The sequence below is a fragment of the Chiloscyllium plagiosum genome, chromosome 17 (genome assembly GCF_004010195.1).
Source record: "Chiloscyllium plagiosum isolate BGI_BamShark_2017 chromosome 17, ASM401019v2, whole genome shotgun sequence".
In the NCBI taxonomy this organism is placed as follows: Eukaryota; Metazoa; Chordata; class Chondrichthyes; order Orectolobiformes; family Hemiscylliidae; genus Chiloscyllium; species Chiloscyllium plagiosum.
This window is the reverse complement of record NC_057726.1, coordinates 28,266,793-28,278,715: the sequence shown is the minus strand read 5'-3', so window position 1 is coordinate 28,278,715 and position 11,923 is coordinate 28,266,793. Positions and strand designations below refer to the sequence as shown.

The window sequence follows — 11,923 nt, the reverse complement described above, 5'->3', positions numbered from 1 at the left end:
GAACTGGGTGGTTTGCTAGGCTACATCAGAGGACAGTTAAAAGTCAACCAACATTGCAGTGGGTGTGAGTCAATTCTAGTAAAGATGCCAGTTCCCTCGGATAAAGAACTTAGTGAGCCTGATGCCTTTTACAACAATTGGTGGTTTCATAGTTCCCATTACTAGAATAAGTTTTATGGTCCCTATTTTTATTGAATTCTAATGCCTCCATTTACTAGGGTGATATTTGAACCTATGACCATAAAGCAATGGATTTCTAGTGTAGTAACATTACCACAATTCCAAGTTAAAGTAGTATTGCTATGATGGTGGTAAATACAGCATGTTAATTTATACCAAACCCACTTACAATTTGTGGGTCACTTTTCATGGGATGGCAAAAATTATTAGTGTACCTTTGAATGTACAAACTAGTTTTCAAAATTAAGTACCTCAACTCCTTTCATATGTTAAAAATCTGGATGTAGGTTTGCTTGCTCAGCTGAAAGGTTCATTTTCAGATATTTTGTCACCATATTAGGTAACATCTTCAGTGAGTCTCCAGACAAAGCACTGCTGGTATTTCCTGCTTTTATTTATATGTTTGGGTTTCCTTGGGTTGGTGATGTCATTTCCTGTAGGTAAGGGGTAAATGTAGGGGTATGAGTGGGTTTCGCTTCGGCGGGTCGGTGTGGACTTGTAGGGCCGAAGGGCCTGTTTCCAGACTGTAATCTAATCTAATCTAATCTAAATGGGATCCAAGTCAATGCATTTGTTGATAGTTTCGGTTAGAATGCCATGCTTCTAAGAATTCTTGTGCGTGTCTCTGTTTGGCACACTGACCTTCCATCCAGGCAACCAACGCCAAGGAATCAGTTGCTACAGCACCATACTTTTATAAGTATACTATAGTCATACAGCACAAAAACAAATTATTCAGTCTAATCAGTCCGTGCTGACCATAATCTCAAACTAAACTAGTCCCACATGTCTGCACTTGGCCCATATCCCTCCAAACATTTCTTAGAAAAGTACATGAATAAGTGTTTTTTAAATATTGTAGCTGTACCTGTATCCACAATTTTCTCTGGAAGATCATTCCACACCTGAACCACTCAAAAAAATTGCTCCAGGTCTTTTTTAAAATCTTTCTCCTTTCACCTTAATATCCCCCAGTGTTGAAATTCCCCCCCCCCCCCACCCAGGGAAAAGATACCTGAGCAATGAAGGCAAGCATGCTAAACACCTTCTTAACCACCGTGTGTGTGATACAAACTTCAAAGAATTGTGTAGCTAAACCTCTAAGTCGAAAAGTCCTGGAGCTATGGTAGTAAATTCCAATTTTTTGTTCATCACATGTTTAACCAGGAATCTCTGGCAAATATTGGAAGGATGTATAAATTTATACTCCACCTGTGGTTCATATTCTGAATGTAACTTTCCCAGCCATTAGGGTTTCCTTTGTCTTGAACCAGGGCCAAAACCTGAACCATCTGGCTCAGAGACGTGGGCGATAACTCTGTTGCAATCTTATGTGCAACTGGGTGTTCAAAATTTATTGAGCCTTTAACATGGTACAAAAATATTTAACCTTTGAAGTGATTTTTGACAAGTAACAATTAACAAGTATTAATAACATTAGCTATTTGTAAATTAACCTGGTTTTCCCAATCATGAGGACAGGACCTAAAACATTATTTAATCTTACCCATTGGCACCTTATGAGAAAAATCTAGAAGCCCAGGAATAATTTTACAACACTTTCCACCTTAGATTTGTTATTTACAGTTCACAAAGAATGTATACAATGATTAATACAATTTAGCAAGTTTCACAATGGTTATTTACAAAACCAGCACACCGATTTCACAAACACCACAACTCTTTTAGGTTTACAGAACTATTTCAAAGTAGCTTTCCAAGTAAGTAGTGTGATTAAAGTCTTTAAACATATTACCTTTCAAATGTTACCATGAAAAGATTCAACACCAAGTCCCTTAAACAGGCAGGATTTATGATGATCCCATATTTAGAAGATATTAAATAAAGTCAGGTCAATTTATTGCAAAGTGATTTTCTAATTCCTGAAGTAAAACTTGGAATAATCGGGTATTGTAACAAAACGTATTTGCCGCTAATTCAGTCCTTAAGTAGTTGCCTCAGCATTAAATATTAACATGGATTTGCCAACAATTTAACAAAATAAAACAGAACAAGAATGTGTCAGTATTGAAAACTATCATTGTTAAGAAACAACCATTTGTTCTTTCCTCAATTCTCTTTCATACTAGCTACTAAAAATTCTTGACGTTTCAAAACATTAGATATTTGGGAAAACTATATTAACAGTTAATAAAACATGAAATATTAACAAGTTTAAATAAACAAACTGTGCTAACAAACAGTAGCATTTATCTCACCTTGGCTGACTATGTCAAGTCTTTTTCAATTACAATATGTTCCACATTTTAGATTCAACTAAATCCAAATAATTTACATTTTCAATATTAATAGGGAAAATCAAGCATTTATGCAATTCAGTCCACTTTTGGAAATAATGTGAATCCCATGTACACACAACTGCCTTTGCTAAATTATAAACATGTTACAGTTCAGCTTGAAGTGAGTCATCTTCCGTTGCCTGGCTATCCACATACAGGGGATATGGTTTCATTTCCTCCATTGTTACATTTGGCACACATGAAGGTGATGCTGGTGGATACTGTTCACTTAGTATATCTAATCCAGAGCTGTCTATGGTATGTTCCACTGGCAAGAGTTGGATGGAATTATTTGGTGGAATTATAATTTCCTTTCTTGGTAGCAGAAAATCAAGCATTTCTAGAATAACACTTGTGTTAATGCACCCAATGGAACCATATTTATGAAGCTGAGTAGGAGGAATGCCTGTGAAACATAAAAAAGCCATACATTTTTAAGTCAAAAGATATAGCTGTGGTTCAATCAAGTTTATTCAACATCCAATAGAAAATAATACATTATTTTCTAAGTAACTGGTAGCTGAGTACATACCTAGAATCTGCGCTACTTGTGCAGGTGGAAAAAGAACCTGCAAGCATCGATTCAGGTAAGGCACTAAATCTTCAGTAAATGTAATGCAGAACTGGAGAAACAGCTCCCGTTCTTTCACACTGAAGGCAGTTTCCTCTGCTCGATGAAAAATGAGAATTAACTTTGTAACCTACAAAGAAAATCTGAATTAGAAAATCATACATTTTCTGAAAATTTGCTCAACATTTAACATTTCTATAAAGAAAGACAGAGTTGCCACTATTATCATTCTTCATTTATCAAGTAGAACTACTGAACAACAAAACCCCAATGATCATAGAATTATTATGGGACAGAAGGAGGTCTTTCAGTCTATCAATTTCTTGCGAGCTCTGTAGAGCACTGCAGTTAGTTCCATTTCCTTACGAGTGGTAAATTTATTCCCATTACTACCCATAAATCTAAATCAGTCATTGGCTCAGCCTCCACCATTTTCATAGGGAGCAACTCGTAGCTCACTCCCAACTGTGATGAAATCTGTGGTCAAAGTTTGTAACTTATCTTGAAATGAACTCCCAACTGAAAAAGAAAATTGAAAAAGAAACCATATACAGAAAAGGAACTGACTCAGTTTCTCAGGCAACAAAAATAAACTACAATTGGAAACAAAAACTTCCGAGACTGAACCTGATTGGAAGGACACCAATCAACTGTATTCTGCCTGTTGATTCATTTTGTAACTTTAGCGATTCTGAGTTTGGGAGTATACAGGGGTACCAAAGACAGGATTTTGTCTTGGTTTTGTTTGAGTTACGTATAGTAAATATTCTTCTGTTTTCTAAGTGAAATCTTGTGGTTTCATTTTTTTCAATAAATGACAGATTTTAGATTTCATTTTTCAAAGGGAAAATGTCACTAGCCTTGACCAAGATTGCAACACTTGAAATAAAATGTTCTCCTTGAGATCCACCTGCATATTTTGTCCAAAAGATTAAAGGAATGTCCCTTAGCCTTTACACCTTCAGCTAATGGGAACATCTTTCAATGTCTGCCTTATCTAAAGCTGTCAAAATCTTGCACACCTCTCCTTCAATCTCTTTCGCTCCAAGGAAAGAAAATTCTATGTCTAACATAACCTTTTGGCTAAAATACTTCCTCACTAGAATCATTTTGGAAAATGTCCTCTGACCTCTCTCAAAGATCCTCACAGCCTTCTTGAAGCACAGTGACTGGATGTGGATGCAATACACCAGCTTTGGACTAACCATGGTTTTAAACAGGCTCAGAGTAACTTCCAGCCTTTGCTCTCATTGCTTCAATTTCTGAAGTCCAAAATCTCTTTACTGACTGCTCTCCCACCACCCTCAAAACATCTATTCAAATTAAGCCCTAGGACTCTCTGTCCCAACACTCTTTTAGGACTACTCTTCCAGGCTATATTGCTTTTGCCAAAATTGCATCAACTCTCATTTCTACGTACTAAAATCCATCTGCAACTTCACGGCTCATTCTGATATTCTGTACAGTCGATTGGTATCATTCTCAACATCAACTATATTTCAAGTTTAGAATTATCAAATTTTGAAATTTTACTTCAAATTCCAAACTCCCTAGTTTCAGCTTTCTTTGAATTGATCCTTCATGCAAATTAGTGTATTTCTCTCAACTCCATTAGTCATCATCTTTCATAATTTTTTGGGTGGCACCTTATCGAATGTCTCTTGGAAATCCAAGTATACTACAGCTACTGGTTCCCCTTTTTGCTGCTAGTTACATCCTTAAAAATACATTTGTCAACAATTTTTGTGAAACCATATGACTCTGCCAGGTCATATTATGACCTAAGTGCATTGTTAAGACTGTCATAACAATAAGCTCCAGTCTTACTCAATAGCTGTCAAGTCAACTGACATATACTTGCCCATTTCCACTCTCTTTATGAGGCTTTTTAGGATGTAACAAATTTTAGAAGCAATGCCTTGGAAAAGCAAGACATGAACAGCACATAGTGGATTCAAAAACTTCAAACTATGCCCTTGTGGCAATAATATTAAGTTGGAAATGCTATTTCCATCCTTAGAATACCATGTATCATCAGCATTGCTATATAAACAAACACTAATTTAAATATGGGAATACAGTACTCTCTAAAATTCAAACTATGTGATTATTGTTATATTTTTGCAGAAATTGTACAAATTTGGCCTCATCCTTTTTTTCCCCCTTTTATGAAATATGCCCAGGAAAATAGTTAAGTGTTGGAAGGTTGTAGCGGAACAAATATTACTGTAAAGGAAATGAGAATTTAGTACTTTAATGAATTTAAACTGTAAGAAAACACAGCTGTGTGTATTCCTAAAGTTGCTTCGTTAAAGTTTTTAAAATACTTTAATTATGGTGTGGTAACAATAGTTAAAATACCTTCACAAGTGCATCTTCCAAGCACGTGGTAACCTCCTGTGCAAGTGCTATGGGACAACAGAGGCGAAGATCATTAAAAGCTGCCAAATTGTTATTTAGAAAACATGCCAGCGGAGGAAAGTCCAGAAGTACCATTGGAGGTTGTAGGGTGCCTGGCTGATTAGTTGGTAGAGACACAGGGATCGTGCTGCCTAATATTGGAGGGGCAGAGGTTAATGTGTACAGATTCATGTCTTCCTGAAACTTCTCCACAGCATCCTGAATTGCTTTCTCAAAAGTATTCATAGCAACCTTTTGAAACATAGGAGCAAGCTGACCTCGAAAATCTACTCCCACACGACTAAAAGAAAGCCCAAAATACATACATTGGCCCAGCAATGAATCCAAGCGGCCACCTACACCCTTCTGAAGATCCAATTCCAGAGTCTGCAAAAATTCAGAAACCTTTTGCACCACCCAGCCATGGAAAATAGCACTTTCATTCACAGTGTGATTACTGGAAAGCAATAAAGGATCTTCATCAGAGAAAATAGCACGATATTGAGTGATAATATCAAACAGATGGACTCGGCAAGCCTCAATTGTTTTAGTTACGTGAAAGTAAGGATCACTGTCCATTATGGAGGCAAGCATAGATTTCAACCAGGCATCTCGAGCTTGAAGAAACTTTATTCTTAATTCAGCTTCAGTGAATACATCCATTCTTCTCAAATAGCCTATGACCCGTAGACACGCTGGAAGTTGGATATTGGTTCGTAGCTGTTGGATAAGCTGGTTTAACATCAACTGAGCAGAAGAACGCACTTCATTCACTATTCCCTGCATGAGAAAAATAATAGCCAATACATTAAAATGTTTCAGAGATTTAGATTAAAAAGAACTAAATGTATATTTCCCATAAGCAAAGATGAGAAGATAAACCAAAACATATAAAATTAGTGGAATAAAGAGTAAGTTTTAGATAGCGTTTTTGTTGCATTAAAACAAACTTAAAATTACAGCTACAACTCAGTTATTTCTATTATTACAATAAGGAAAATTCGGGGTGAGCAACAAACAATGGCCTTGTCATTAATATTCACATCAAGGCCACATTTGACCAAGGATGGCATCAAAGAACCGTAACAAAATTATAGTCAATGTAAATTAAGGGAAAACTCTGCTGGTTGGAGTTAGACCGAGCACAAAAGATGATGTTTCTGGTCATCTATCTATCCCAGCTCCAGGACATCTCTGCAGGAATTCCTCAGGGTAGTAGCCTAGGCACTACCCTGCATTGCAGCTACTTCATCATTGACCTTCCTCCCTTCATAAGGCTACACATAAGAGGTTAGTAGCTAAAACTGAAATGCATGGGATTGAAGGCAGTATACTGGCATGGGTAGAGAACCAGACAAGCTGACAGACAGGAAACAATGTAGGAATAAATGGACCATTGTCTGAGTGGCAGTCAGTGGGATGCCACAGGAATCAGTGCTTTGACCCCAGCTATTAAAAATCTTTTTTAACAATTTAGATGAGGGAACTAAATGTAATATAGAGTCATAGAGATGTACAGCATGGAAACAGACCCTTCAAGTCCAACCCGTCAATGCCGAACAGATATACCAACCCAATCTAGTCCCACCTGCCAGCACCCAGCCCATATCCCTCCAAACCCTTCCCATTCATATACTCATCCAAATGCCTCTTAAATGTTGCAATTGTAACAGCCTCCACCAGTTCCTCTGGCAGTTCATTACATACCCGTACCACCCTCTGTGAAAATGTTGCCCCTTAGGTCTCTTTTATATCTTTCCCCTCTCACCCTAAACCTATGCCCTCTAGTTCTGGACTGCACGACCCAGGGAAAAGTCTTTGCCTATTTACCCTTACCATGCCCCTCATAATTTTGTAAACCTCTATAAGGTCACCCCTCAGCCTCTGACACTCCAGGGAAAACAGCCCCAGCCTGTTCAGCCTCTCCCTATGACGACACAAAGCTGGGTGGGACGATGAACTGTGAGGAGGATGCAGAGATGCTTCAGTTGAGTGAGAGTGTGCAAATGCATGGTAGATATAATAAGATGTGGATAAATGTGATTGCAAAACCAGAAAGACAGATTATTTGAATGGTGACAGATTGGAAAAAGTGAGAGGTGCAAAGAGACCTGAAAGACCTTGTAAACTAGTTGCTGAAAGTAAGCATGCAGGTGCAGCAGGCAGTAAAGAAGGTAGATTGTTATGTTGGATTTCATAAGATGTCTTGAGTACAGGAGTAGGGATGTCTTGCTGCAATTATACATTGGCCTCAGTGAGACCACACCTGGAGTCTTGTACGGAATTTTGACCTCAAGTGAGGAAGGATGTTCTGGCTGTGGAAGGAATGCAATGAAAGTTTACCAGACCAATTTCTGGGATGGAAGGACCAACAAACGGAAAGACCTGGGATCGGTTACAACTATATTCACTGGAGTTTAGAAGATGAGGGGGAATCTCATAGAAACCTATAAAATTCTAGCATAACTAGAAAGGATAAACACAGGAAAGATGGTCTGAATGACGGGGGAATCCAGAATCAGGCGGTAATGGTCTGAGGATACAGGGCTGGCAACTTAGGTCAGAGAGGAGGAGAAATTTCTTCATCTAGACAGTGGTGAGCCTATGTAATTCTTTACTACAGCAAGTGGTTGAGGCTCAAAAATTGAATGTTTTCAAGGAGATAAATATAGTTCTTAGGCCGAAAGGGTATAGGAACAGAGTATTGCATTGGCCCATCAGCCATGAACATATTGAATATCAAAGCACGGTCAAGGGGCAAACAGCCTACTCCTTTTCCTATCTTCTATAGCGGAGATATCTCCAAAGCGGAGATATCTCCAAAGCGGAGATGTTTGCTGATTAGATTAGATTAGATTAGATTAGATTAGATTAGATTACTTACAGTGTGGATACAGGCCCTTCGGCCCAACAAGTCTACACCGACCCTCCGAAGAACAACCCACCCAAACCCATTCCCCTACATTGACCCCTTCACCTAACACTACGGGCAACTTAGCATGGCCAATTCACCTAACCTGCACATTTTTGGACTGTGGGAGGAAACCAGAGCACCCGAAGGAAACCCAAGCAGACACGGGGAGAATATGCAAACTCCACACAGACAGTTGCCTGAAGCGGGAATTGAACCCGGGTCTCTGGCGCTGTGAGGCAGCAGTGCTAACCACTGTGCCACCGTGCCGACCAAATGCATAATGTTCAGCACTATTTACAACTTGTCAGATATTGACACAATCTGTGCCCATACAAAGCAAGACCTGGACGATATCCAGGCTTGGGCTGACAAGTGGCAACTAGCAATTCATATTTGTAACATTTGCCACACAAGCACTCCAAACAGACAATCCAACCATTGTTCTTGACATTCAATGCCATTACCATCACTGAATCCTATGTTGCTAACATTTGGGGGAGGGTGTGTGTGGGGTTTACCATTGACTAAAACTGAGCTAATTACATAAATACAATGGCAACACATCCTGAAAACATTCACTCCCTCCATTACTGCACACAATAGCAGTAGTGTTAGCCACTTACAAAATGCACTGTAGAAATTCATCAAGGTTCCTTAGATAGTGCTTTCCAACTATGTCGCTGTTGTTTCAAAATCCTAGAAGTTCCTCCTTAACATCTCTGTGTATATAACTACATAAATGGACTGCAGCAGTTCAAGCTGACCACAATCTTCTCAAGGCCAACTGGCAAGAAATGCTAGCCCACGCCTTATTTATTAATTTTTAAATAACTTCCTGGCATTTTCCACTTTTGCTTCAGATTTCCAATATCTGCAGTAGAATATTTGCTTTTGTGTGTCTACTTAGACAATGATAGTTATACAACACAGAAAGAGACCCTTCAGTCAATTTCATCCATACTGACCAGATTTCCTAAATTATTCTACAGGTTATTCTGCTATAGCTCGCGTTTCGTTAACGTGAATTCATTGCAATGTGATTGACAAATTGTTGACACTTTTTAAAGCGTGAACGTTTAAAACGTGTGTTGGCTGTAATGCAAGTACATTAGAAACAGTGCTTAAAGTGTTGACAAAGCACAATTTTTCTAATAATGTCGAGATGCACAAGAACACAACCATCGAATTATAGAAGAACTACCTGTAGTCTCATTTGCCAGCATTTGGCCCACACCTCTCCAAACCCTTCCTATTCATGTACCCATCCAGGTGCCTTTTAAATGCTGTAATTATACAAGCCCACATCACTTCCTCTGACAGGTCATTCCATAAACACACCACCCTCCACATGAAAAAGTTACCCCTTATGTCTCTTTCAAATCGTTCCCCTCTCACTTTAAACCTATGTCCTCTAGTTTTGAACTCCCCTACTCTGGGAAAAAGACCTTATGTCATATTGTGAAGAATTATGCAACATTCAGAACACTTTAAAACCAATTCTCACTCATAGCTAATACTGAAGACAGACATTCACAAAGGGTAGTGACATGTGTATCAGTCAACATACCGTGGGCACTGCAAATTGGAAATGAAATCAGAAAGTTCTGGAGAAACTCAACAGGTCTGACAGCAACTGTGGAGAGAGAAATAAAACTCTCTTTCAGAAGTCCAGTTCAGAATTAGTTCTGAAGTTCTGAAGAGGAGTCATATCAAGGTTGAAACATTAACTCTGACTTCTCTTCACGGATGTGCTGCCTGACTAGCTGAGTTTCTCCAGCAATTTCTATTCTGAATTACAGAGGAAACTCGATTAACTGTTGTGTGTGGGGCGCTGTGTGCGTGTGCTATTTGGAGACTCACCCCCCCATAAGGCAGCAGCAGCAGCTGCCTTGTTGTTGGTGTCCAATTCAGCTGCCCCTGGGAGTGGGGGGAGAGGCACGCAGGGGTTGGGGTTGGACAGGGTTGGGGACTCGTACGCAGTGTGCTGCTGCCTCATCTCCTGAATGGGGAGCAGAATTAACAGAAAACTCTGAGCCCCAGAGGAAAAGCATTGAATCAATTAACCGAATATATCAATTATCCAAACGAAACAGTGCCTGTCCATTTCATTCAGATAATGGAGGTTCCTCTGTATTCCAGTTCTGAGGGCAGCTTACTGGATGCAAAACGTTAACGCTTGTTTTCTCTCCACGAATGCTGCTTGACCTGCTGAGTTTCTCCAGCCATTTCTGTTCTTGTATTGAGTTTCTGCAGCCCTTCCTGGTTTTGATACCTGTATGACGGGTATGGAAGAGTGTTTCTTCTCCAGCCTCTTCACGTAAGCGGTCAGCTCGAGAGCCTCCTCGTAGTAGCCGTTCCTGACACAGGTGTCCATGAGCTGAGGGATCTCCAGGATCTCCAGGATCTCGGTGTGGCGGTTCAGGGTCAGGCTGTTCATCCTCCTGCTGGCGCCGGTCTCCTCCGTCTCTCGGATGAACTGCCTGCATTTCTCGCTGAGTCCGGGCAGCTTGTCCAGGAGGGCGGAGACGTGCTTCTCGACCAGGCCGAAGTCTCGGTAGATCTCCTTGGTGCACTCGGCCGTTTTGATGAATGTTTTGTAGTTGGAGAAGGCCAGCTGCTGGGTCTGCTGCAGGATCTGGGCCCTGTCCTCCGCCAGCCTCTCGGGCTCCCGGGTCAGCTTCTCCACTCCGTACGAGCTCAGCTCGGACAGGTACACCGTGAAATCCGCGTTCTCCCTCCAGTTCTCCGGGAAACAATCCCGGAAAATCGACGCCAGGATACTCTCGTCCTCCACGTCGATGCCCAGCGCCGCCATCTTGGTGACCGGCCTCACTTCCGCTTCCGGCGGCGGCAACAACAACAACATAGAGGCGCTGTCAATGGCAGCTCCTTGCTGCTCCAAGTAAATGTTCGGGTTTGCGGAATGTCACCGCGGAAACGGTGTGTATTGATATTAGCACGCGGTTTGCGAACAGTAAAGTCGCGCAGAGTCACAGTGGGTCATCTCCTGATAGCCTGGTATTGGGTGGGTTTTACAGAGTCCTCTTCACTTCAGCACAATGCTCCTGGGTGGGAGCTTTGATTTCATGTCTCACCCAGAGACGGAGCTGCATCCCCTCAATAAAACAAAAGGTGAAGTCACTGTAGCTGAAAATGTGTTGCTGGAAAAGCGCAGCAGGTCAGGCAGCATCCAGGGAGCAGGAGAATCGACGTTTCGGGCATAAGCCCTTCTTCAGGAATTTCTCCTGTTCCCTGGATGCTGCCTGACCTGCTGCGCTTTTCCAGCAACACATTTTCAGCTCTGATCTCCAGCATCTGCAGACCTCACTTTCTCCTGCGTGAAGTCACTGTAGCCTTACCAGACCACAGGATTGCCCTTTTATTACAGGGGGACGACTGGCAGTGGTTTAACCTGAGGGTCACCACACTCGAAGCAAATGGAGAGATTGAGGATCATTCATAGTAATCCCGGCCAGTGCAGGAATTGAACCTTGCTGTTGCCTTTACTCTGCATTACAAACAAGCTGTCTGACCATCTGAACAGCACCCCTTCAATGC

General features: G+C 40.8%; 1 protein-coding gene across 1 annotated transcript; it reads right to left on the bottom strand.

The window, feature by feature from the left end:
* Nucleotides 1–1,509: 1,509 nt before the first annotated feature.
* cog8 (component of oligomeric golgi complex 8) lies at nucleotides 1,510–11,499 on the bottom strand. The gene is made up of 4 exons (XM_043706731.1): nucleotides 10,638–11,499; nucleotides 5,413–6,231; nucleotides 3,013–3,181; nucleotides 1,510–2,886 (listed from the first exon to the last, which is right to left on the bottom strand). The coding sequence occupies exons 1-4, from the start codon at nucleotides 11,229–11,231 to the stop codon at nucleotides 2,585–2,587; spliced, it is 1,884 nt and encodes a 627-aa protein (XP_043562666.1). The 5' UTR covers nucleotides 11,232–11,499; the 3' UTR covers nucleotides 1,510–2,584.
* Nucleotides 11,500–11,923: the final 424 nt, after the last annotated feature.